Raw genomic sequence first — 24,700 nt, 5'->3', positions numbered from 1 at the left:
CGACCGTGAGTGACCCATTTGCATCGCGCGTGTTTATCTTCTAACAAGAGACGCACAAATCGATATGGATCGTATCTCTCCGCAATAAACACATACACATCTAACAATATAAATTTTTGTTTTACATATATTCTCGTTTTAAATATATCTAACCAAACGTTTTAAATATATCTAACCAAACAAACTTCAATTTGTAGATTTTTATGAGACAGAAACGTGTATTTTTATGACGAGGCAAACCGTAGATTAACGTTTCAGAATGATTTGCAACAATTTTTTCCGTAATTTTTTATGTCAGATCAAAACTTAGATATTCGATGTTATCTTTTTTCTTTCGCGATGTAACTTACGTAAGACGAGGATTATACGAAATATCATCACGCCGTGTCTATCATATTTTATAATAGATTCTGTACGCTCACACACACACACACACACACACACACACATGTTTATTTAAACACACTCGATTTGCTCAACGACCTCAACATCAAAATTGACGATTCCTTCAACGTGTCGAGTACGATATTCGACGTGCGTAGTTAACAATATCGCAACGCTCGCCACACTAAAAAAAAAATATATAAACGATTGTTAAATTTCTTTTTATAATATCGCAACGTTTGCCGTATAAAAAAAAAAAAACATAAACGATTGTTCCTTTTTATGATAAAAACGTGTAGATTTAGCAATTTAAAAATTCAAAAAAAAAAGAAAATATAATTTAATAATAAGAGGAACGCAGAGCCAATATGAGCCTTAACACATATATGTTGGTGTGCAAAATTTCTTGTATCTATTTTTAAAACTTTTAATGTTCCCATCCGACAAGACGGGATCCTCTTCAGAACAAAATATGAATTTCTTGTACAAAAAAGACACAATACAATACAATAGGAATAAAACCTTGGTCAAGATATGATCTAAAAAAATAAACCTTGAATAAACTTTTGCATGAATCTCGCAATCATATCATTACGTTGTGTTAATAAACTCATCGTGTTTACAATTAATGCTGGCATTTTTTATATCACTCTGATAGTTGACGTATCTATGGGGCGTTTTGGGAAATTCCCTCTTTCTTTCTTTCTCTTTCACCACTTGAGGAACTTGATCCGAAATCTGCGTCATGGGAAAGAAAAGTTTTCCCATCCAAGGCCGTTCGAATTGCTCTTTGCTCGAAGCTTCTAGGAAAACAACATTGATTTCAGTTAACACATGGGTGGGAAATGCCAGTTCTCTCGTAAGATCAGAGGAAACTCTTCTGCTAGTAGCAACGACGGTATCTCGCGCAGCGAGAACGACAAAGTGGGGAGAGTCTGTCATAAAGCCGGGAGTAGGAATTCTTGTGGATCTCAGCTAAGTGGAAAGAGATTCGCCCTTCACTCATCGTCGGAGTCGCGCGAATCGGACATCGACTGCTTCGATCATCGACTGCTTCTCGATCATAGACGTTCGTTTGTCTCTTTTCGGTAAGTGTCAAATCAATTTGTTCTTTGTGTCTCGTCGAAACATAAATAATTGCTCTTCCCGAATCTTTCAATTAAAAGTTAAAATTCACTGTACTCTGTACGGAGCGCGTGTTGCTTATTTTTAATGACGGCTAGATTTTGACGATTTAATCAATTAAAATCATGTTTTATTTCACTTTTCGCAAAAAAATCTAATGCAAATAAACGATGTTATCTCTTTCCGTGTGTCGTGTATGTGTGCGTATATATACATATATAGTTTCAGAAGTGTCGCGATTCTGGATTTAATGAAACGCACAATTAACAGTACCGGTTTTTGCGATCGCGTCATCAAACGTTCGTAAAGTAGTAGTGAACCGTTTCGAATACACGTACCGAAAGACGATATAGCGAATGAAATTGTTATGTAACATCCTATCGTGTATTACTTTGAAATGTTCTCTCGCATTATTCGTTCGATTAATGAAATTCAGACAATACTGAGTGCGCTCACAACTGATAAAAAATATCGATACTTTTTTTAATAAATCTTAATAGACATTTTTTAAATATAGCTATTGGATAAAAAAATTCTAGCAACCTCGTAAAATTTCCACGTTCACAGCTTGCAGTTTTTCGGATTACACAGGTCGAGTTTTCTCGAATAATATTATTGTGGTCGTTAAGTGCGCGTCTAATTAATAATTGCGCAAACGTACACATAAAATCGTCACGTACATATAAACCTTCAATGTGTATCTCGCAATCCGACAACTCCGGGAAAGTCCCGGGAAAAAGTTATCAAAACATTTCGCGAAGATTATGTTTTTTCCCTATACACACATCAAACGATAAATGTGTGTAAAAACAAAAAGAAAGAGAAAAACTACGGTATCTCTACAGTATTATTTTTTTAACATATAAGCAAATAGCGTTGTTTTAACGTGATTCATAAGACATGTCGAAACACTTCTGCATTAACTGCGTTTTATAACGATTTGCGTTCTGTTGAATACATGAAAAAATCTTGATTGTTAAATACGCGCGAAGTTGTTTACTCGTTATAGTCTCCGATGATATCGTCGAGACGGTTAAATCGTTTCCCGAGTTGTCGGATTGCCGATGTTAATCGTCGAAAGACGAAGCGGATCTGGAGGATTTTTCACGGTCTGTTGAATCTTGCTTCGTTTCCTTTGATTTTCTGACTCGCATCAGAACAACCGAGAAACATCACCGTGTCATCGTTTATTTTTAGTTAAAGAAAAGGTACCTACCTGGTTTAATGCTTGTGCGGTCGTTATGGGAGAATTTTACGCTTATCGTAAAATCGTTCCGCGACTCTGCAACTTATTTCTCATTTGCGCACGCACTTCCGCACATATTCCCACCTGTACATCGTTTTTTTTTTTTTTGCACTCCTAGACTTGAAAAGCCTTCGGTCTTTCTCGAACCATGTGGCGACCAGTTTCCGCGTTGACCTTGGTCAGCGTAGCCTTGGTGGCGGCGTTGCCCGCGGCGCAGCAAGACGGCGGCCTCAAGAGCCTCGTCAATTCGGCGTTTAATCCCACCACGACCCCGCAATCGGTGCCTCAAATAGACGGCGATGATGTCGACAGATTAATCAAGGAGGTATACAACATCGGCGACGACACTTCCAACCGCGCTGTGACCCTCGGCATTCAAAACACGCCGCCCCCGAAGCCCAACAACTGCGAATGCGTGCCCTATTATCAGTGCAAGAACGGCACGATCGAGGACAAAGGAATCGGCATCATTGATATCAGGTCCGGTTTTGACGATGATAACAATGCGACCCAGGGGTGAGTTCATTAACCAAAGAGTCTCTCGGTCGGTTCTTGATCGGATGGCATGCTGCGGAATTTCTCTGTCCTCCACACACGAGCGTGGGATCGAAAATGTGTATTGATTAGCGCCTTGTCCTGAAGTGGCAAGATCGAGATTTGAGATTTTTTTTTTTAGATATTTTTTATTTTAGATTTTCATAGCGATATATATGTGTGATAATTAGCAGTTGCGGAATAATCGTCGCAACAAATGGTTTGAGTCACACACAGAAAATAATCGTAATGAAAGAAAAGCGCGGAAGCGTTGACGTATTAATGTTGCTGAACTAGAAATGATTTGCGGTTTCTTTGTTACACACGCACCCAGCAAACACAAAGTAACAGTAACGTAACATTAATGTTATAATTTCCCGCTCAATGATGTAACTGCAATGTAACATGCCTTGTACGTACCAGTTACATTGTTGAGTGGGAAATTATAACATTAATGTTACGTAACTGTTACTTCGTGTTTGCTGGGCAGTGACCAGTTTTCGATACAATACTGTTGTCGTAAATAACGATGCAATTGAATATCGACTTCTTTTATTGCTATAATATTCAAAAAAAGTGACATGCTAGTTTTTTTTTGTTATATATTTGATCAATAAATTATATTGATTAAGAACGGGTCAAATACAGCGTAACGCGCTAACCGAATGATTGATTGTTTTTTTCAAGCATGCCGCCTCATTACTCATGTCGCATGAGACTATCTTTGGAAAATGAAGTGCCCTGCAGCTGTGAATTAATTAACTTCCGTCATTAATTTAACAATTATCCGAATTATCTGATCTGGTAATTAACGTATGAACCTATAACAAGGAAACCATTTTTTTTTGTTACTATCTAATAATATTCCTTATCCAGTAATATTCTTTTTTAACGATCTCACAAAAACATTTTATGTGTGATATCATTAACTTTTGCGACTTTCTCAAACATTTTTTTATGTTTTTAAATTTTTTTATGTTTTTAAGTTTGTTCCTAATGTTGTTCCCTCTACTTGCTGTATACTTACGAAAACTAATTGTGTTAAATGTAATCGAGACAAGGATAATTGCGATCCTGAAACGTTTTCACGTGATGTTGTGTATTCAGAGGACTCGGGCCCTGCGAAAACTACTTGGACGTTTGCTGCAAGCCGCCGGATATGCAAACGCCGACCACGCCGACGCCAATCGGCAGAAACGGATGCGGGCAGCGGCATCCTGACGGAGTTGGTTTCAGAATCATCGGCCAGACCGACAACGAGGCTCAGTTCGGCGAATTTCCGTGGATGGTGGCCATTCTGAAGGAAGAACCTATCGGCCCGGACGGAGAGAAATTAAATGTTTATCAGTGCGGCGGAGCTCTTATCCACAGACAAGCCGTACTTACCGCGGCTCACTGCGTTGTTGGGTCAGTGATTGTGTAATCTTTGCCTTTTATGTTGCAATAACAAATCAATTGACGCTAGTCGCAGTTATTAGTTTGTGTAAAATTTATTAAAATATCTGTAGCATAAATGTTATTCGACCCTTAATTTAAAGATCTTCTTCAATACAAATTAAACAAAAACGAATATCTGAAAAAATATTTGTTTTTCTCTAATTTGTACTCGGAAAGTTTTCGAATCAAAAGATCAAAATGTTTACACTTCTTTTTTTTTTTTTTTTTGTTAATTCAGATTTTAATCAATTCTTATCGCACGAATAACTGCGACGGATCTGTATAGTACCAGTTTATTTTAAATTTGATATTTTCGAGAGTTTCGTTAACAATATTGTACTTTTATTTTATCTCATCTAGCAACTGTAATCAGTTTATCACACAAAAGTTTGCTTTGCGATACTCAAAATTAATAAGTAAGGCAAGTAAAATAAAAGAGAATGATCATGTGTCTCATTGGGTTGTCGAGATTGATAGAAAATTTTTAATTTTTAACTTCTATTTTTTTTTTTTTTTTTTTTTATACATGTTAGTATTTTTTCTGAAAGCGTTTTTCGATCAAGCAGGAAGCAACCCCGAGAGCTGAGAATTCGCGCCGGGGAATGGGACACGCAAACGAAGAACGAGATCTATCCTCATCAGGATCGCGACGTTGAGAAAGTCGTCGTTCACAAGGATTTCCATTCGGGCGCGCTCTACAACGATTTTGCCATCCTGATCCTCAAAGATCCGATTGAGTACGCGGAGAATGTGGACATCGTGTGTTTACCGGAATCAAACGCGATCTTCGACACCTCCAAGTGCATAGCCAGCGGATGGGGAAAAGACGTATACGGTAAGCAACATCACGAAGTGAACATCACGATCAGTTGTCACGAGGTTGTTTTCCCGAGGTTGTTTATTAAGAAAATAGATTATCTTTCATTTTTTATGTTTGATCGCAGGCAAAGAAGGACGTTACCAAGTGATCTTGAAGAGAGTGGAGCTTCCTACAGTGCCTCATGATACGTGTGAAAATATCATGCGTACCACCAGGTTGGGAAAATACTTCTCTCTGCACAGGAGCTTCATCTGCGCGGGTGGTAAAGCAGGAAAGGATACTTGCAAGGTAACTTTGAGGAGTTCTTCTTATATTTGTATTTATAAATTATTTTTTTGCACAAATTTATTTACACGACAATTAGAAACTATCACAGTCTATGAAGCCTTCTTTTGATTATTTTTAAAATATATTATTTATTTTTTTCCTCCACTTTATGGATGTGTTATATCTATAACAAATTAAAGATAAACAAATAAAGCAATCTTTTCCGCAGGGCGACGGTGGAAGTCCTCTAATTTGTCCTCTGTTGAACGATCCGAAGAAGTATGTTCAAGTTGGAATTGTGGCCTGGGGACTTGGCTGCGGTGATGACGGAATACCCGGTGTTTATGCCAATATAGCGTACGCTCGCCAATGGATTGACGAGCAAATGACCTTCAACAATTTGGATAACAGCGTCTATCAGTATCCGAACTAATCAGCGCGTTTTGTACGCCCAATATTTTCAGTCGTGCCAAATTGTGCTCTCAGAATCATTTATCAAAGATAATTTGTTTTCGTACTGAATACTTTTTTTTTTTTGTATTAAAATAATTTTGTACTTCAATGGAAAGTGATGTTCGACAAGCTGTATGTTGACTTAATACTCAAACAAAATAGAGTAAGATTCAGCGAATCTCCTTAGTGTTAAGAAAATCACGTTGCATTTTGTGTTACACTTCACAATTTGAATTCCGTTTTTATAAAAGTTTGTTGAAATGATTGTAGATTTATATTTTACACAAATAAGCAAACAGTCAATGAATTTTGTCACAAGCAAGCAATCAATGTAGCTTATATTTTATATGTGCGATATAATAAATATACATTTTTATTATTTAAAAAAAAAAAATTGTTCCAAAATATTCAATTGTACTATAATGTTCTTCCGTAAGTAGCAGCAATTTTATTATACAGGAGGAAAGTGTTAACATCTCTTGTTTCAAAATTTAACAATCTCTAACAGTAACTCAATGTAATTAATATCTATGTAATTTTTCGAAATTGATTTTGATCAAATTTTCACTTTTTTTTCTTCTTTTGGCGCAATAGAAAACTTAACAAAAAGTGAAATCTATTTCGAGCTGTATCGATTCCGAAAACTTACTTTGACAGTCAAGATAAGTTTTGTCGAGATTTTGTCAAACGGTCACAAAAAAAAAAAATTCAAATTAAACTGCAAAATTTATTTTCAAGATTGTTGACGGAATTGTGGAGACAGAAAGACAAAAAACCGGTTTTCAAAAGTCAATTGGCAAATTGACGCAAAGATCTTTACGTCTCAATATTAATTTGTTTACTAAACAAAGTTTTTAAGACCTCAAAAGTAATTTACATTATTGTTTTCAAAGAATAAATTAATTATTCTTGAGTTCGTAAAAACGTTCGGTAAAAACTATTTTAGTAAAAACTACGTTTAGTAAAAACAATTCAACTGATCTCAACAAAACCTAGCAACTTGTTATATTTATCTTGAGATAATGATAGTATGACGCTTTGTTTACAATGCGTATAACATATATATAGTTTAAAAAAAAAACACTGTTTATCTGATTCAGATCTTTAGAACGAGTAAGATAATTTTCTTATGTCAGGGTGGCACTTACAATCACAGAATTAGACACACCTATCTTGACACGATATGAATAATTATTACGTTGTTACGTGATACATGTTATTTTTTTGTTTTTTGTGTATTCGATGAAGTTTTCTTCTTCATCGTATATACATAACATTTTTTATCTTCATTAATATTAATAAATGAGCAAACTGATCTATTACGCGTCTAGTATGCTTTACGTTATAATAAAAAATTGAGAGATAGCTGTGTTTAAAGCTGCATTGTAGCGATCATCGGAAATTCAACAGAACGACGTTTGTTTTATAAATAAAACCTCATGCGGGCGTAAGACATTTTCACTAATTTGTTCAAAGTTACACAAATTTTTTATTTATTTATACTGAATACGTATTTTCAATCGGAATTAGAGCAAATTTTCACTATTACTAGTTTCGCAAAAATATGGGCGTGTGCAAATTAGTGTCTTGATTTTTTCGAAGTATTTTAACAGTAATAATGTCCAATCTCTCAGAATTCTTCTCAGATGTTCTTTCTTATTTCATATAACTTTTCAATTTCGCAATGCAATTCTCTGCATTTGTGTGTTCAGATTGCGTTGCCTACTCTATTTATCAGAAAATTATCTCTGGTTTCATAAAAAATCTCATAAAAAAACCGAGTAATCTCAATCGTGGCAACCTTATTGGAAAAAACCAGATTAATACTACTTCACGATAAATAATTATCGTGAAGTAGTATTAATCTGATTTTTTTACAGTCCGTATAAAAACACAAAGTTGTAAAACTCAACATCTTTATCTCGTACGATCTTGATTTTGAAATGAGCAGAATTTGTTTCTCACGTAACGATAGCAGATTTGTTGATTTAAAAAAAAAATTACCTTGCTATAATAATTTATTATTAAATTACTGACTTTAAGTTGCGGCAATAATATTGTAACAATTTATTGTGAACTTTCTTTTTGAAAGAAACAAAATGCGATCGCTGTAAACGAAACGCTGATCATTAACATACGGAGGGTTTACGGCGCACAATTGCATTTTTTGTTTTATAAAACTAGTTCTATAAACTTGCGAAATAAAATATAACATACGCATGTATGGACGTATATATACGTCCGAGGGTGTATATATATACGTTCTTCGAAGCGAAAGGCGTTTCTCGATACCTTGTCCGATTTGACAGTAACAACGTTGGTCGAATCTAATAGTAGTAAGCGCGAGATTTTTTGTGTTGCTTCAGTATAATCCAATAGTGTTTTTGACGTGATCGAATCGCTTCCAGAACGATTGATGTTATACGTTACGTCGGTAAATCGAGCGATAAATGTGATCGATCGACTTGTCATCAAACTGACGTCATTAATTGCTTCGGAAGCGGTTCAATCTATATCTCTGGTCGGAAAAGCTATTAAATTATGCGTTGAATATTGTAAACTTTACCCATTGTTATATCTCATGACTCAGGCGTTAGTTTTTCTTATAAATCAAGTTTTTTTTTATCCTATATGCATATCATTTATTCGTCTTTATCATCGCTTATAAATAAGAAGACCGATCAATTGAGCGTTTAGTTTCTGTTGCACGCTCAGTCAAAGCTCAGAAGATGGCTCGTCTAAGCTACATCATGGCGATTGTTAGTGTCGCGTTGCTGTGCGTGGTTGCGCAGGAACTTTACACCGATAAATTCGACTCCATCGATATCGGAGCACTTCTAGAAAACGACATGGAACGAGAGAAACAGTACAAGTGTATGATGGACGAAGGCCCATGCGAGACAGATTCGCAAAAGTTTTTCAAAAGTATGCACATCTTCATTTATATACACTTCACTTGTAAATACGTATTTCAACCAGAGACATTAAATTTTTTTTAGAGAGAGAAAGATACATAAACTTTTATCGATATCACACGGACGCTAGTTTTTTGTAGAAATATTACAAAACAATGTCTTTTCAACTTTTTTAAATTTAACATACAAACTCGCTCCCAAGTTTTTATAGATGCTCTTTTTTTACATATACGTAACGATTACAATTGCTCTAATTGCCATTGCTTTTATATTGTCGCTACAATTGGTAACATCAAAATATGATAAAATATAAATTAGAATCGAATATCATACTTTTACTTCTTCATTTATAGCGGCTCTACTCGAGGTCCTGAAAGTCGGTTGCGGAAAATGCACTGAGGTACAAAAAAGTAACGTTAAACTTACTACGGAATGGTACGAAAAGAATAAACCGGAAGACTGGAAGCGTCTTGTTGCGAAGGCAAAAGCGTCTTAATTGTTGATTGACCACGAGTGATAGTCACGAGATACTACACGATACGCGCTTCATTAATCTCTTTGGCATTCCTTGAAAAAAAAATGCTGCAATTATTACTATAATTAATAGATATACTATAGTAACTAATGTTATAGTGGTGAAAGGATTTTTGTAAAAGAAATTTGTTACACAGCATTTTATATATTATACATATATATGTATATGTACAAATATACGTGCATTGTTATTAAATACTTGTAATTAAGTTATCGACTCCATTTCTTACAAAGTTGTGTACATATTATTATTTCTTCTTTTTTATTGTCTTGATCCATTCGGATTGCAATTCACGTAACATTTGTGGAGTTAGAATTCCGTCGGATATTAATCTCTCAGTCAATTTGCCCTTGCCTATATTTCGTCTACCAAAATCTTGACCTACAAAATAAAATATATTACCCAATTAATTTATTATATATGCGCACGAAAAGATTTTTGTTTTCTATACACAAAGAAAATTTATACCTTTGTAAAAGTTGTGCTTCTGTGTTTGCAATTCAAAGTTATCGCTTTCCCCGTCTAAATGATGAAAACAAATTTATACATCAATATTCTTTTCTCAGCAAACATAAAAAACTCAATAAGAATGTCAAGTTTCATAATTGTTTCTGTGTATTTATTATAAAATACACGCGTAAAATCTCAAATAAAACAAATTTATACTAAAACGGGAATTAGATTTTCGAAAGAATCGCATTTACCTCCGCCGGAGTTTGACAACAACACTGTTAATCTAACTATTCCTTCTTCTATAAGCGCATCGAGTTCTTTCTGCACGTCACGCACCATCTCAGCATCCGGAAACAGATCCATAAAACGGTAACTAAAAGATAATAAAATTGCAGTGTGCGATATAAAATAAGAAAAAGCAAAGCGTATAATCATATCTCGTAAAAAAAAAACACTCAATAATTGGCACTTTAAAGAGTTAATTTTTTTCCAAGAACACGAGCTAAAAAATTCTAAGACAACGTTTGTTATAAAAAATCCAAATTAATTATACGTCGAGTAAGATAATTGGTAACTAAGAAAAAATCAATAAGTGCCAATCATTGGAGAGAGAGAGAGAGAGTTGCTAGCTATAGGTTCGGTTATTCTACCTCAGCCATAGATAAAGATCTAAAACGTCGAATACGCTCTCCAAATGAACGAGATCGAGAAGAGTCTTTGGTTGCGTAAACGGCCATCCAATATGTTGGCACAACCAGTTGAACGTTATTGCATCGTTTTTACTGTATTGACGTGCAAACTAAAAAAATGCGTTTATATTATTTTTTACTAGATCGAACAGATCGTGTCGCGATAACACAGAAATGTATTGTACCTTCAAGAACATGGTGCACACATACGGCAATTTTCTGTTGATCGGTGCGCAACAAAATACGTATCTCGCACGTAAGGGCAATTTGACGTGCTGTATCATATCAGCTAAGAACTTGAAGTCATCCAAGTTGCACATAAAGTACAGCGAATCATCGACTGTACACAGTGATACGAAAATATCCTGAAGTCAATGTCACAAATAGCGCGTGATTGTTTGCGACTGTATAATCGCAGTTTGTTTATTCACTGCGGATCTTTACATAGACCTACCATAAGATTTGACAATGTTGAATTTGGCAAGTGATAAGCGTACAATTCAATTTGATCCGCTGTTGGATGAAGGCCAGCTTGTGTTATTGTTTCCGGCATTTGGCTCAATAAATTCTTCAAAGTTGACAGATCCTCTCGTTTGTACGTCGTTACATAACCCTGCAACGCGTATTCAATAAGGAGAGCTTGCGAATTCGAGTCTCTTCTTCTTTTATAAAATTATTTCATCACTAGTGAAACAAAGTGAAGATTTACGCCTACCGTTTCCCAAGATGTGCCGTAACGTCCAGCACGACCAGCTATTTGCAGAGCTGATGACACAGACATAACATCCATTTCTTTTTCGCCTTTTTCATTAATTGTCGGCTGAATCAACGAGTAAAATATGATTCTCCGTATGTGTCTGTGAAAAATATGTAACAAATCTGAGAAGAGATGTCTCTTTCGCAAGTTCATATATATCATCATTCAAAACTGTGAAACACATAATATGCACATGTTTAATGTATGTGTTTGTTTATGCGCGCACAACTTACAAATTTAAACCCATTCCAATAGCGTTAGTCGCCACCATAACTTTGCAAGAATTGTTTGGATCATTAAATTTTGCGGCCTGTGCCAATTTGGTACCTGGTGGTAAGCTGCCGTATATTACAGCCACTTCTTTTCCTCTACTTTCGAGGGAACGCGACACTGTGTATATGTCGTTTTTGTTAAAACAGACTACGCAATCTCCCGGTCTGACATTGTTGAGAGAACCGAGCGCCTCATTTTCTATCTCCAAATCTGTTAATCGCTTATATCTGCGAACTTCCACATCTTCGCCCGCTGTGACGCATATGGATTTTACCTGTGAAAGTGTGACTTTCAGTTAGCGGAAGTTACTTTTTCGCATACAATCTGCGCAATTGTGATTGAATAAAGAAAAAAAACACAAGACGTACCAAATCAATAGCAGCAGCTTCGCCACACAGGTGTATTTCATCTGCTGGTATTCCTAAGAGAGCTCTCGTCCACGCCCAGCCTCTGTGGTGATCACGCATCAATTGAATCTCATCGATTACAGCTACCTCGTAATTGTTTTGTAGATTCACCATTTCTACGGAACAGGATAAGTGATTTGCGGGAGAGTCGGGATTTTTAATAAATTTCCGTTCCTCTCCGGTTAAAAGATCACACGGAGTCCCTCTCTGATTGCATTTGTGAAATACTTCAGCTACTAATAGTTTCAAGGGTGCGCAATACACGCCGCTTCTTGCATTGATAAACCTCTCTAAAGCGTGATGAGTCTTTCCACTGTTGGTTGGTCCAGCGTGAAAGACTATTTTCCTATTTTTTGACCTCGCCAAAGGATACCTGACAATACAAAACAACAAGCTAGAAAATTTTCTTTTCTTTATATCAGTACACAATTAGTGATTTTCTAGGAAAAAATCTAAGCGAGAGATACACTAAGATATACTAATTTACGTAATTTTTACCAAGTAGCGGGATTTCGCAGATCGCTGATCTTTTTCAAATCATCCAAGCAATCGATGTGCGGAAATATCTGCTTGACGTGACGTATAAAATACGGAAAAATATCGGTGACATTTCCAGCACCTTGAAGAATATCGCTCATTATCACATGAAGATCCACAGGTAATGATTCAGTTTTTAAACAATATTCCCTGAAGTTCATAAATGCCTGTCCTTGGAGAGAGCCTGAAATCAACATTATATACTCAATATATATTGACAAATATACATCTCTTTAACATATTTAATTGCAACACGCACTGTCTAATCCGTGTTCTTTAGCTAGTTCCCTGATCTCTTCCTTCCTAGAAAAGGCGTTCAATATTTTCAGAAGATCTGTTTTCTTAATTATAGATCCAGTCAACTCAGCTCCGACGTTTATGTCATCAGGACTCGGTTTGATGGGTACGGGATGAAACAGAGACTCCGGTGTGTTAGAACTACTGTCACTTTTCTTCCCTCTACATGGCTGAACACAACTTGCGCCAAGAGCTGTAGGTCTATGTGCGACGATACGAATATAAACAAACATTTTGATCATATATAATATTTGTGTTCATTATAATACAATATTTATCTCTACGTTACCTTCGTGCAATTTTCAATGTCAACAATGCGCTTCTTCGCATCATTTGTTCCAACGTCGCGCACTTTGTAACTATCATCTTTTGAGACGTACAGACACGTTTTTATTGCTAAAATACTACTTGAGAATAAAAAACATTTGCAACGCAATCTTATCTAACCAAGAGGGACACGCATGTGCACATGTGACAGACTTTTGAAATTTCATCACGTTTCTCGGATTAGTTTTACCAGAGAGAAGACTGAGAGCGGCCATGTGAACATCTGTAATAACTTTTCCGCTTTGTAAATCAGCGCTATGTTCACAGGTGGTGCACATTGGCACCTACGTAGCCATGTCGACGAGCGACTAGTCGGTGTGTGCGTACGCTATGTCCAAACGTGGACGTGGTTCTATTCCGTGCTATATTCACAGCGTGCGGTTCTATTCTGTTCCCATTTTGAAAAGTTCGAACTAATAACACAACAACGATATGTGAATTTAAAGCCCGTTCTACATTGATCGCAAACACAAGATATAGATCTCGTAGAATTGACCAATCACGCTGATCAATTGGCTGATTTGATCAATACGATTAGTCAATTCTACCAGACCTATTTCTTGCGTTTGCGCTTGCGATCAATGTAGAACGAGCTTAATGTAGAACAGGCTTAACCGTTCGAGATGTGATCTCAACATTTCAGAATGGAAACAGCATAGAACCGCACGCTGTGAACATAGCGCGGGATAGAACCATGCCCATGTTTGGACATAGCGTACGCACGCACCGACCAGTCGCTCGTGAACATGGCTACGTAGTTGTCAATGTGCACCACCCATGGACATTGCGCTGGCTTAACGAAAAAGCGATTGATGTGATTACACATTCTCTAAAATCTTTTATGAACCTGGCCGCTCTCAGGCTGCGTTCGGGGAGCACGCTATCAGCGCTATTGCATCATTCTATCTTTGTTTTACATCTAATGAGCAATAAAGATTGAACGATGCAATACTGAGCCACAACAGCACCAAACCACCAACCTTGAACGATGCAATAGTGCTGATAGCGCGCTCCCCGAACGCATCCTCAGTTTTCTCTCCGTCCGTAACAGATCGACCGCGATTGATCGACTCCGTTAATCTCGAAATTATCTAGACGCGTGCGCACGTTATCGATATATTTTTTTACATCGAAGTTTAAAATATCGATATCTTCCCACGAGTATCATGCACGTATAAATCCCCCGTTTTTGCACGACAAAAGTCATCTCGTTGTTCTCGCGAGACAAACGTAAATAATATTTTAATTTAATTTGAATACAGTAGTAATTTTCGCTCTTCTTGACGAAAAGTGCGCAATAAGACGGAAACATTAACGTTAACACTAACATACGTGCGTGCAACAAAGTAATCTCTGAGAGAGAGAGAAAAATATTTGTTAGTTTGCGTTAAAAAATTTTCGCAAAATTTCATATTCGCGCGCGCCGTGAAAAAGAACACGGTTTTTTAGGATCCGTCAATTTCACAAATCGAAATGCACGAGATTTTTGCGGAAGACGACATCCCGACGAAGTCGGAGCTTCGTCAACAACTTGGAGTTTCGCTGACGCAAGTGCTCGTCGATTACAGTCATGACGATGTGAAAAACTTGTTAGGATCTTCGGTGAGACAATCGTTTGACGCGACAACACCGCGATCGGACATCGACGACGAGATGTGGCCAGAGAAACATAAAGTTCTCAAGTCGCATGTGCATCATGACATTTTAGGTGCGATTGACACAACAACATTTGCACGAGCACGATTACTACGTTTAATCACCTTGTAACATAAATAATTTATTTAAAAGTCTTTCTTCAGCTTTGGGCGAGAAAGAGTTAAAACAGTTTCGAACCCGCGTCGAGGACGCGACGACGATCAGACTCAGAGACGAGTTTGCCGAGAAGTATCACATGTTCGAGGCGGAAAAGAGATTCGCCATCGAACGTAACGCGAATGAGATTCACGCCAGATACGCGGAATTGTTCAAGGCCGCTCAGGAGGAGTTGCGGGAGAAGCTGCGGGTAAATAATATTAGAGTCATATTTCTTTCCGCTTTTGTTACAAATGACGTGCTTGATACTATTGTGATATAATCCGTCCGAAAACTACACGACAGATCGACTGGGCGGACACGGAGGCTAAACACAAGAAGGAACTGCAGAAAGCTATCGTGAGAGCGCGAATGGATACGACGCACGAGGTGCTTAGAAGAATGCGGCCTCAAATATTCCACGTTATCGCAAACCTGTACAACGATCTCGAACTGTCTTATCGCTCGAAGAGAGAGAGAATGATCGCCGACTTCAATCAAATCATGAGGTATTCACGTGTAATGCTTACACTTTACGTAATTTCAAATATATAACGAATAGAAGAATAATAATTTTTTTAAACAAGATACACTATATAACACCTCGCACTTTTACGCCTCTCTTTTACTTCAAAAAAAAAAAAAAAAAAAGAAAGCACTATACCGAGATGGATGCGAAAATCGCGAAAGTTGAGAGCGAAAAAGTGAAGGAGTTGCGTGTTCAACGTCGCGAACTCGAGATGCGAAATATCACAAATATCATTTATCTCGTTTGCGCGGAGAGATTGCACTGCGATTTGCAAACGGAGGCGTTGTGCAAATACTTCGAGGTAAATTACGGATATCGATATCGAATTTTTTTTCACGATGTGTGCGATATTTACAAACATCTGAAACATTCAAATCGCACAAATTCGCAGAATCGAATTGAATCTCTGTACGAGCACATTGCCGAGCAAAACGAAATTATATGGGCGATGAGAGATGGGATCGCGGAGCAACGCGACAAGAACGCGAAACTTCGAGAAAAAATCGTTCTTATTACCGAGGAGTTTCGGAAATTCATCAATTTCGCGCTCGACAGCGTGCCGGAACACGCCGACTTCTTGTTGCCGTCAGACTTGTCTAGCGCGGACGAAGAAGTCGCGGAGCAAGAAAAGAATCGATAGATAAAGAGACGAGATATATGTATATTTATCGCAAGAAGAAAAATTATTAAAGAAAGTGATGAGATATTGTGTGAAAACACATGTGCGCACATCTCGTGAGACGATTGTTACAATGCATTTACAGCGTGGTATAATTGTTTCTCGTAAAAATTGCAGTTATATATACATCAAACACACATAGCAACAAATTGGGGAATCAGAATCATCGACTGATCGCGCGATAAACAGACTAAGATTTGTTTTTTTCCGGCGTTCTGTAACAGAAAAACGTATGTATGTTGCAAATCCTCCCGTCTATAAATAATTAATATGTCAACAGTTCGTTGAAATTCCGGGCGTTCTTTGTTTGACAACCGCGATACCACTTCGGATCCCGCAGCAGATTGAAGGTGCGCTGATAAAATTGCGCGATCATTACAGACTTCAGACCCAGTTTACTCGGCGGGACGGGAGGAAAATCGCCGAGGCGCCAACCGTACGTCCAGTTCTGGGAGTCGGGAAAGTAGTAACGCTTTTCCGGAAGTTCTTTGTATCTGGAGAAACGTTTTTTTTCGGAAGAGCAATTGTATATAACGAGCAATCGAACGCGCGTTTTTTTTTTTTTAAGCGTATTGATATTTACGCGCTCTACCTTTCAGTTAAATAACTGTCGGCGGCGATGAAAGTCGGAACTTTTTTCTCGTAAAGCAGAGCTCGGACACTGGGATCGACCGGCTTCATGATATCTACATTGACAGAATCGTCGGGTTCGAGTGGCCTCCAGCGCGGCAAAGGCTTCCGTTTCACCTGCGCGTGTGAAATAACATTTGAGAAAGTTTGAATATCTACGAATCTCATCTCAGACATTATTTCACGTAATAAAACGCACCGCGGGTTTGTCAATGCGAACTTTCTCCTCCCGTTTCTTCGCGGATTCGATCGCTTCTCTGGCTCGTTTCATAAGTTTCGGCTCTCTCAAATTTTCTATCAGTCGTTCTTGATTCTTTACGAACCATCTCATTCGTATTCTGTTCTCGTTTCTTATCAATTCTTTATGAAATAATTGACAACGAGTGTCGCACACGTCACCAGCGCTTCTCGCCATAATTTTCGCTCGTGCGCTTTTTGGTTTTTGTAAAGAAAATTAAAAATAATTACAAATAATTTCAAAAATCAAAACAGATACACCCCTGCTTCAACACATACGCCCGTCGGAAAGGGATAATTTCGTGGAAACAGATCTGAAGTAAGATTTTTGCGATGTTTCTGTCCTCAAATGTTTTTGTCCTCCGTTTTTTTTTTTTTACACACATCGATAAAAAATAAGAAAGACAAAAAGTGTAACGCACTTAAGCACAACATTGCTACACAATATTTTGTAGAATTGATTTATTTACATTGTTATTATGTATATTTGCGTGTTTTCTCACTGCGTGTTACATAAATTCAGTATGTATACTTTTAATAATAATAATAATAATGTACGACATTATTTCTTTATAATAATACCAGTGGGAGCATATATATGTATATATATGCATATACATACGATTATGTACACCTTGCTTTACAAAAACACGGGTAATGTATAAAAACAAAAAAGAAAGAAACATAAAAAAAAACATCTAACCGATTCGAATAACCGTATACAAATCACATATGTGCGTGCGTGCAATAATAAATTCTCAAAATAAATTGGAAAAATGCTGTATTTATATAACATCAACAATTCAAACTAAATGTGAAAAGTAAAGCGTACGTTCGTGTGAAATTCAAAGATGTCAAGATCAATTAAAAAAAAAAAAAAAAGCTACAACGGAAAGTTGCGATTATCAAGTAATAGCAAATTATATATTGTTTAGGTCGAATTTTATACATAATACATATCATGTATTGTTTCTTTTTACATATACATATATATAATTTTCGTTTCTTTTTTTTTTTTTCATATATGAATACTGTGCTCCAACAACATCGAATTGGACTGCATCCAGTCGACGACGTATGGTATTACAAAATTGTAACAATAAATAAATATGGCGTGAAATATGAGTTTTATATGATATTACTCCCTCTTAGAGTCAACATCAAATGACCCAGTAATCACAGCCATAGGAAGCAATATTGTGGTATGACGTTGTATATACGGTTTAGAAATACATGGGTTTTTAGTTTATATTTATATATTACAAAGTGACTAAAGAGCATTTTACCATTTGTACTTGAGTAATCAAGAGAAATCGTACAAATAATAGTTTCGTTTCTCCTACGTTGTTTTTTTTTCTTTTTTTTTATCCACTTTGTTTCCTTTTTTTTATACTGTACATATATAATATTTTACTTTTTTTTTATATCTACAGTTTTCTATAAAATAATATTATTTTACAACGTGATTTTGTTTTCTCTAGATTTTCAAGTGGCCAATTTCGTGTGTCACATATCGATTTTATAGCACTCCGATTCGTGTTCTCGCACACCTCTAGTCCCAATACAAAGTTATGCTTGAATAACATGTTACAAATAGTCTAAGTTTGCGAATTTTTTTTAAATTGTTATTTCATGTACATATATATATATGTGTGTGTGTGTGTGTGTGTGTGTGCGTGTGTGTGTCGCGGTTATGCATTTGTTATCATGCTCTATGTAAAGTGTAGTTTTTTTTCATTTTGTTATTGATAAAATTCCTGCATGCATCCCACTGTTTTTCCTAACTCATCTAACGGTAAAACGATGGAGTGGGCTGCAATCTGATGACGAGTGCTATTTGCGTTTCTATATATCTATTTTCACTATTCAAGTGGAGTCGTTCGGATCTCTTTTTGTTCCTTAGTCTCTTTTAAACAACCAATTTCTACTAATTAAGGAATGCTAGAAGCATGTCGAACAAACAGCGGTCGTTTATTCCCACATTATAAATTTCGCCTGACGCAATTTTTTGTGGAAGTATTGCCACAACGCATCGTCTAACAAATCGATAAAATAAATTTTTTATAAATATATACAAATTAGTCGGTGACTACGCTGCAATCTTTCAACGTTTAAAAGTGGGATTTTAATAATAAATTGATCATAAAGTTCAGATGCGGTAAATAAGAAACTAAAAATCTACATTAAAAAAAAAGTACATACATTTGTGCAATAAATATTTCAAAGCGACGTATGTATACACGTATCGAATTGAAACATCACATTTGTATACTCCATATGAACAGTATAATAGACAATAGCGTTATGTTTTTAATTGTTTATCTCGACGGCAGCCGGCATAGAGTCGCGAACGAAGAATGAGACACCGTAAAAACAAATGTCACAATTTTTCAATTCTCATATTTGCCACGTCGCAACTTTGCTCACAATCGAAATTTATAAGTGACTTCAGATTTCAACACTGCTAATTCGTCATATTTCCGTTTTTAATTTCTTAAAGTAAGTAATAAAGTAGTGGTGTTTTGACATGTTATTTCTGGATACACGGCCAAAAATACAATCTACTCGAAGCGCGCGAGACGCGCTAATAATAAAGCGTAAAAAATTAGTCGTTTTTTTCTCTCGAAGAGATTGCATTTTAAACTCTCAACGACGTTTTCACTCGCAGTATAATTAAAAAGTAAAAAAACAAAATAACTGGTATTATTTTAACGTCGCTGTGTAAAGCAGTTTTGTGCTGATGATCAAAGAATTTGTTGATAATTATTGTATCAATAATTATAACAATTATATAATTGTATCAATTTAATCACAAAAATCTGTGTCACGTACTCAATATTGTCTTTCTTTAGCATCAATTTTTGTTTGTTTTTTTTTTTTTTTCGAAAGTTTATACATGTATGTACATAAAAATGCCGTTGTGATGTAGATGAATGAAGAGAAGTTTCATTATCGATAAATTCTCGTGAAGAAAGAGACCAATATATTTCTATAAGCAACACTTTCTTTTTTCTTCTTTCTCTCTTTCTCTCACTCTCTCTCTTTCTTTCTCTTTCTCTTTCGTAACAAACAATCGCCATTATTGCGACCTCACTGCGCAACCTAACTCGTAGTCACCTTAAGTAACACGGGTGACGAGGCGTGGTTGTTGAAGTACAGACCTGCGCCCTGAAAACTGTTGGATCTCGAGGCGGACATCGAGTTCTGATTGATTCCGGTGATCGCGCTCTCCGCTTCAAAGTCACGATGTTCATCGTCCTGCTTGCCGCGCAACATATATTTGAACGACTCGTATCTGTCACGCATTAAAAACGCATTACGTAACGTATTTCAGCGGATGATGAGTTACGTCATCTTAAGAGAATACGAAAAAAAAAAAATAAGACAGAAGAAATCTCGAAAGATCGACTTACATCACCCAACAAATGGCAGTAGCTGGCGCTTGGAATAGAACACGTGCGCGCAATCCGCGGAAGTATCCCTGTATACCGCCGAACCTGTAAACCTGTCTGAACGCATCTATCATGCCTTGCGCGTGTACGCCATCTTGCTGCGTGTTCAGCACGGTTTTGCACACGTCCAGAGGCGTTGTCGCTGCAGCTGCGATGCCACCTGCTGTCGCACCTATTGCGTAGATAAAAACGTATAAATTATAAAACCTTTAGTTAATACATTTTTTTTTTAGTTAAAACGTTTTTTTTTTCAAATTAATATCGCTTTGCATTACATCGCGCGAGCGATATCTTTTACACCGATAATCTTCCGATGATATTGAAGATAAATAGGTAAAACAAACTCGCGATACATGTCATTACAGAGAAAATAACTCACCAGATATGATATGTGCTACCGGATTGTAGAGATTCTCCGGGTTAGTGACGGAGTGTACGAATTCGTAGGAGATGAAATGAATACTTTGAAAAGGCACATTCATGGCCAATTGAGTTGTGTAGCTCCTGTAGAACGCGAATATCCCTTCTTTCTGGTACACGTTCTTTATACAATTCAATACGTTTCTATAAGGAGAGTTGTACATTTGCAATCGCTGTTTAACCACTGCAACAAAAACAATTAAGATTTTTTTCTCTCTCTCAAATTTTACTATTTCTTAAAATATCAATTTGTCTAGATATATACTATAGATTTTTCTTTATCTGCAATTGTGAAGATTAAAAAGATATGTTTTTATCTTCATCGATTAAATGATACTGTCGATTATATGCGTATGTATATTATTGACAGTCTAAACGTAAAAATTGTGTATCGTGTAATCATACATTATCGCGCAACGTAATTTCTATCATAATCACCGACCTTCCGCTGGATTCATAACACCATCGTGTAGGATCGTTGCCACGCAACCGGCTGCTCCGTAGACAAGATGATTGAATTGCGACCTTGGACTTTTAAATTTCTCCTTAAGACATTCGTAACAGGAAAAATATAAAGCATGCGCAGGTCCGGCTCCGGCAACAACCGCACTCACACCCCTAATTGGCCTTAATACACCTTCTTGTCGTATCATTCTGTACAATATCTCTCCTATTCCTCCTCCTCCTCCCGGGCCAGGAGTTAACGCCTGCATTCTTGTCTGCACACAAAGCAGAGAAAAGATTAGGTCAATTTACTATGGAAATAAAGATATAATAAAGCACAATGTTTTACGTTCGTGTTTTAAGAGTTGCAATTTTTTTTTTTTTTTTTTTTTCAGTTTGTTTCACGAAATCATAACTTGTAATCGAGGTTTTCAGATAGAATGACTTGCTGATAGTGAGGACAGTGACTGTCAACTGGTCTGTTGCAAAATGACATTTGATTGTGAACCATGAAATTTAATACAAAAGAAATTATCAGGTAATGATGAATAAATGTATGTTAAACACTCGAGGAAAAAAAAACAAATATATACAATTGAATAATCAAAATTGCGTTTTTCTTTAGCGGTTTGTAATAAAGTTCTTCTTTATTATAAATAATATAAACATGTTATTAACTTTCCGGTCTTAGGGTTACATAACAATCCATTTCTCACTGTATCAAACAAAATAGAATTTCCATACTAGTAAATAATTCCATTTGCATGATGAGCGATTCTTATAAATCACAATTTGGTATATCAGTATAGGGAAGTGTGTATTAACAGTATAGATCACAGTCTGAAAAGCAGAACAGAAATAGAATCCACTGCAACAGACCGACGAACTGTGTTATATAATGAATAGTAGACACTTGCATTCTCAGTGTGATTCTAGCATTATTATATCTTTCATAATTTACAACTCATCTTCTTGTATCATTACCTGTAACCAGTCGGAGAACACAGTGTAACTATTGTCTTAATCAACGCATACACTCTACAATTGTGCAACATCCCACATAAATTGTCATGACATTAAACAAGTGCACGTACAATTTGAACAAATATATAATATTATTTAACAATTATCTGACTCAGCGATTTTAATATAGTTTTGAAGACTAAGAGCAAAGAATTTGATTTTATTCATTTTTACTTGTATGAAGTTTATGTATTATTCATTTTTGCAGAAATGTCAAAATGTACATTTTAAAGTAGGAAAACTGATAGAAAAAAAAAAAAACCATTTCTGTACTATAAATAACTTTTAATGGCTATTTAAAACAAAAATACAGATAAATGAATACAACAAATGCAAATGCTTACATCTGTTAAAAAATTACAATTGCGTTAAAATATATACGAGACACACAAGTAAAAGATATAGGAATAATTACCTAATATCTAATATATATGATAATATATACAGATAGTATACATATGTATACACACACACATACATATATATATATATTATATATTGTACATATTTAAGGAAAAAAGAGAAATACTATTTTTAATCTTTTAAGTAGTAGGCTGTCACTTTATGTTATTACATAATAAAATTTTCACAAGTCGTCTCTTGATATAATCACGAATATAAAACAACATAAATATGTGTGTAAACAATTTTATGGAGAAGAAAACCTGTTGAATTTTACAGTTTGTGCTCTGTCATTGCGCTTAGTCAGTTTTTTTTTTTCTCACGTCAAAACTACAAAACCTGTCGGTGCAGTTGTTTAAAATACCGTGACGAGTAATATATTACTTTTGCCACTTCTTTAGATAATAATTTTACGACAGACGCGAAAATTGTGTGTCTGCGTTTCTCCGCACGTTTGTTTGCAGTAGATAAATTAGAACGATAAAAACGCTCGGCGTCAAACGACGACGACGGTTTCTGAGAAAGCGTCAAGGAAAACGCAGACGGACTGATGAAACGGCCAGATGGTAACTTTTTCTCGGCGTTTCGCGTGCACCGCGAGTACAGGAAATTCCGCGATTGATCATCGCACGCGGAAAAACACACGCGCGGTGCAAGCGACACACGTGGAATAAGTTCGCCAGAAACGACGGGCGCAGAGACCCCCGAAGACCTACGTCCGCGCCACCGGCGAACCGGTCGCGCAAAAGGTTATGTAAAGGATCGGAACACGCGGTTTACGACGCGGATTTCTCCCGTCGTCGATTCTCCCCCACGTACCTTGACACTGTCAAACGGATACATAACGCAGTGCTCCATGATCCCGGCCACGGCGCCGGCCGTCATGTGCACGGCCACGGAGTTGGTCGGCAGACTCTCGTACTCGTCCTTATTCATGATCGCGGGAACGAGCGCATTCGCACGCGAAACCCGAGCGCGTCTCGATCCTTCTCTCTTCGCGCGGAGTCGCGCGATTCGTTATTTTCTCTTTTTTTTCCGCCTTGTCACCTCCTCGTGCACCGCCACGATCGCGCACTTGTGCGCGACGACGTTCACCACGACGTGTTGCAGATAATCACTCGCGCGCGACGTATGACAATGATCAGCGGGAAAAAAAAAAACACTTTTGCGTCCGGTGAACGATGAACACCACCTCGCCTCGGACGGAGGACCGCGACGTGAAATTCGTACCACGTTTCTGCGCACGTTCGCGCACAACCGCGTGCGTTGATCGTTTCTTAATGAGGCCGCATCGGAACAACCGTCGTCGAGTCTCCGTAATCGCTCATTCCCTTTTCTCCTCTCCCCTTGTTACGGCGCGCACACGGGTAAGTTCCCCCCCCTTTTGTTCCACCTGTCTCTCTCTCTCTCTTTCTCGTTTCGTTCTCTCGTCAAACGTCTCTCGTACTCGCGAACGGGGGGGAACAAAAAAAAAAAACAAAGAAACGTCACCGTTCTGCGACGCGCTCGCGTTCCCAATTCTCTCGACGTGCGACAATAAATAATCTCTGCGATTATTGTTACAAAACTGCAATTGCGACGGCCATGAAACGCGTGGCGACGTAAGGAAGACAGCGCGAAACCGACGAGGTTAGGTT

The 24,700-nt window shown here is 37.0% G+C and overlaps 6 protein-coding genes across 11 annotated transcripts; 3 read left to right on the top strand and 3 right to left on the bottom strand.

Moving 5' to 3' along the window:
• Nucleotides 1–1,364: 1,364 nt before the first annotated feature.
• LOC109853722 (serine protease 42-like) lies at nucleotides 1,365–6,648 on the top strand. 2 transcript variants are annotated; one of them, XM_020426088.1, is made up of 6 exons: nucleotides 1,365–1,472; nucleotides 2,874–3,271; nucleotides 4,397–4,696; nucleotides 5,293–5,561; nucleotides 5,671–5,834; nucleotides 6,043–6,648. In XM_020426088.1, the coding sequence occupies exons 2-6, from the start codon at nucleotides 2,904–2,906 to the stop codon at nucleotides 6,244–6,246; spliced, it is 1,305 nt and encodes a 434-aa protein (XP_020281677.1). In that variant the 5' UTR covers nucleotides 1,365–1,472; nucleotides 2,874–2,903; the 3' UTR covers nucleotides 6,247–6,648. The 2 variants fall into 2 exon arrangements, with proteins under 2 accessions (XP_020281677.1, XP_020281678.1); XM_020426089.1 differs by having other exon boundaries at nucleotides 2,874–3,235; nucleotides 6,043–6,645.
• A 2,034-nt stretch (nucleotides 6,649–8,682) lies between these two features.
• LOC109853691 (ejaculatory bulb-specific protein 3-like) lies at nucleotides 8,683–9,892 on the top strand. The gene is made up of 3 exons (XM_020426036.1): nucleotides 8,683–8,821; nucleotides 8,943–9,191; nucleotides 9,535–9,892. Exons 1-3 carry the CDS (start codon nucleotides 8,683–8,685, stop codon nucleotides 9,675–9,677), a joined length of 531 nt encoding a protein of 176 aa, XP_020281625.1. The 3' UTR covers nucleotides 9,678–9,892.
• On the bottom strand, nucleotides 9,685–13,681 carry LOC109853721 (ATP-dependent RNA helicase SUV3 homolog, mitochondrial). The gene is made up of 12 exons (XM_020426087.1): nucleotides 13,419–13,681; nucleotides 13,092–13,330; nucleotides 12,794–13,016; nucleotides 12,257–12,668; nucleotides 11,849–12,162; nucleotides 11,574–11,715; nucleotides 11,313–11,471; nucleotides 11,044–11,223; nucleotides 10,820–10,968; nucleotides 10,421–10,542; nucleotides 10,185–10,238; nucleotides 9,685–10,097 (listed from the first exon to the last, which is right to left on the bottom strand). Exons 1-12 carry the CDS (start codon nucleotides 13,493–13,495, stop codon nucleotides 9,964–9,966), a joined length of 2,205 nt encoding a protein of 734 aa, XP_020281676.1. The 5' UTR covers nucleotides 13,496–13,681; the 3' UTR covers nucleotides 9,685–9,963.
• A 643-nt stretch (nucleotides 13,682–14,324) lies between these two features.
• On the top strand, nucleotides 14,325–18,204 carry LOC109853686. 4 transcript variants are annotated; one of them, XM_020426031.1, is made up of 5 exons: nucleotides 14,325–14,686; nucleotides 14,891–15,164; nucleotides 15,256–15,458; nucleotides 15,554–15,756; nucleotides 15,900–18,204. In XM_020426031.1, exons 2-5 carry the CDS (start codon nucleotides 14,930–14,932, stop codon nucleotides 16,414–16,416), a joined length of 1,158 nt encoding a protein of 385 aa, XP_020281620.1. In that variant the 5' UTR covers nucleotides 14,325–14,686; nucleotides 14,891–14,929; the 3' UTR covers nucleotides 16,417–18,204. The 4 variants fall into 4 exon arrangements, with proteins under 4 accessions (XP_020281620.1, XP_020281619.1, XP_020281621.1 ...); XM_020426030.1 differs by having other exon boundaries at nucleotides 14,325–14,802; XM_020426032.1 differs by having other exon boundaries at nucleotides 14,325–15,164; nucleotides 15,900–16,077; nucleotides 16,168–18,204.
• Nucleotides 16,702–17,523, bottom strand: LOC109853689. Its single transcript, XM_020426035.1, has 3 exons — nucleotides 17,285–17,523; nucleotides 17,048–17,202; nucleotides 16,702–16,949 (listed from the first exon to the last, which is right to left on the bottom strand). Exons 1-3 carry the CDS (start codon nucleotides 17,498–17,500, stop codon nucleotides 16,721–16,723), a joined length of 600 nt encoding a protein of 199 aa, XP_020281624.1. The 5' UTR covers nucleotides 17,501–17,523; the 3' UTR covers nucleotides 16,702–16,720.
• Nucleotides 18,205–18,324: 120 nt separating the features above from the next.
• On the bottom strand, nucleotides 18,325–24,692 carry LOC109853687 (mitoferrin-1). Of its 2 annotated transcripts, none has more exons than XM_020426033.1 (5): nucleotides 23,883–24,692; nucleotides 21,637–21,913; nucleotides 21,154–21,378; nucleotides 20,736–20,946; nucleotides 18,325–20,617 (listed from the first exon to the last, which is right to left on the bottom strand). In XM_020426033.1, the coding sequence occupies exons 1-5, from the start codon at nucleotides 23,997–23,999 to the stop codon at nucleotides 20,425–20,427; spliced, it is 1,023 nt and encodes a 340-aa protein (XP_020281622.1). In that variant the 5' UTR covers nucleotides 24,000–24,692; the 3' UTR covers nucleotides 18,325–20,424. The 2 variants fall into 2 exon arrangements, with proteins under 2 accessions (XP_020281622.1, XP_020281623.1); XM_020426034.1 differs by lacking the exon at nucleotides 23,883–24,692 and adding an exon at nucleotides 22,623–22,675.
• Between the last annotated feature and the right edge of the window lie 8 nt (nucleotides 24,693–24,700).

This window comes from Pseudomyrmex gracilis, unplaced genomic scaffold (assembly GCF_002006095.1).
Source record: "Pseudomyrmex gracilis isolate BER0280 unplaced genomic scaffold, ASM200609v1 scaffold_53, whole genome shotgun sequence".
NCBI classification, from domain to species: domain Eukaryota; kingdom Metazoa; phylum Arthropoda; class Insecta; order Hymenoptera; family Formicidae; genus Pseudomyrmex; species Pseudomyrmex gracilis.
This window is presented reverse-complemented; position numbering and strand designations above follow the sequence as displayed.

What these genes read in the sequence shown, in the direction of transcription:
- LOC109853686 (XM_020426031.1), top strand. Translation starts at nt 14,930, where the DNA reads ATGCACGAGATTTTTGCGGAAGACGACATCCCGACGAAGTCGGAGCTT. An exon ending in TGTGCATCATGACATTTTAG is followed by an intron (nt 15,165 to 15,255) that starts GTGCGATTGACA and finishes GTCTTTCTTCAG; the next exon opens with CTTTGGGCGAGAAAGAGTTA. An exon ending in GACTTCAATCAAATCATGAG is followed by an intron (nt 15,757 to 15,899) that starts GTATTCACGTGT and finishes AAAAAAAAAAAG; the next exon opens with AAAGCACTATACCGAGATGG.
- LOC109853691 (XM_020426036.1), top strand. Translation starts at nt 8,683, where the DNA reads ATGTTATACGTTACGTCGGTAAATCGAGCGATAAATGTGATCGATCGA. An exon ending in TAAATTATGCGTTGAATATT is followed by an intron (nt 8,822 to 8,942) that starts GTAAACTTTACC and finishes ATAAATAAGAAG; the next exon opens with ACCGATCAATTGAGCGTTTA. An exon ending in TTCGCAAAAGTTTTTCAAAA is followed by an intron (nt 9,192 to 9,534) that starts GTATGCACATCT and finishes CTTCATTTATAG; the next exon opens with CGGCTCTACTCGAGGTCCTG.
- LOC109853722 (XM_020426088.1), top strand. Translation starts at nt 2,904, where the DNA reads ATGTGGCGACCAGTTTCCGCGTTGACCTTGGTCAGCGTAGCCTTGGTG. An exon ending in GATAACAATGCGACCCAGGG is followed by an intron (nt 3,272 to 4,396) that starts GTGAGTTCATTA and finishes TTGTGTATTCAG; the next exon opens with AGGACTCGGGCCCTGCGAAA. An exon ending in GCGGCTCACTGCGTTGTTGG is followed by an intron (nt 4,697 to 5,292) that starts GTCAGTGATTGT and finishes TCGATCAAGCAG; the next exon opens with GAAGCAACCCCGAGAGCTGA.
- LOC109853689 (XM_020426035.1), bottom strand. Translation starts at nt 17,500, where the DNA reads ATGGCGAGAAGCGCTGGTGACGTGTGCGACACTCGTTGTCAATTATTT. An exon ending in TTCGCATTGACAAACCCGCG is followed by an intron (nt 17,203 to 17,284) that starts GTGCGTTTTATT and finishes TCACACGCGCAG; the next exon opens with GTGAAACGGAAGCCTTTGCC. An exon ending in GACAGTTATTTAACTGAAAG is followed by an intron (nt 16,950 to 17,047) that starts GTAGAGCGCGTA and finishes ACGTTTCTCCAG; the next exon opens with ATACAAAGAACTTCCGGAAA.
- LOC109853721 (XM_020426087.1), bottom strand. Translation starts at nt 13,495, where the DNA reads ATGATAGTTACAAAGTGCGCGACGTTGGAACAAATGATGCGAAGAAGC. An exon ending in CAACATTGTCAAATCTTATG is followed by an intron (nt 11,224 to 11,312) that starts GTAGGTCTATGT and finishes CATTGACTTCAG; the next exon opens with GATATTTTCGTATCACTGTG. An exon ending in GATCTTTATCTATGGCTGAG is followed by an intron (nt 10,543 to 10,819) that starts GTAGAATAACCG and finishes ATTATCTTTTAG; the next exon opens with TTACCGTTTTATGGATCTGT.
- LOC109853687 (XM_020426033.1), bottom strand. Translation starts at nt 23,999, where the DNA reads ATGAATAAGGACGAGTACGAGAGTCTGCCGACCAACTCCGTGGCCGTG. An exon ending in TGTTATGAATCCAGCGGAAG is followed by an intron (nt 21,379 to 21,636) that starts GTCGGTGATTAT and finishes TTTTTGTTGCAG; the next exon opens with TGGTTAAACAGCGATTGCAA. An exon ending in ACTGCCATTTGTTGGGTGAT is followed by an intron (nt 20,618 to 20,735) that starts GTAAGTCGATCT and finishes AATGCGTGACAG; the next exon opens with ATACGAGTCGTTCAAATATA.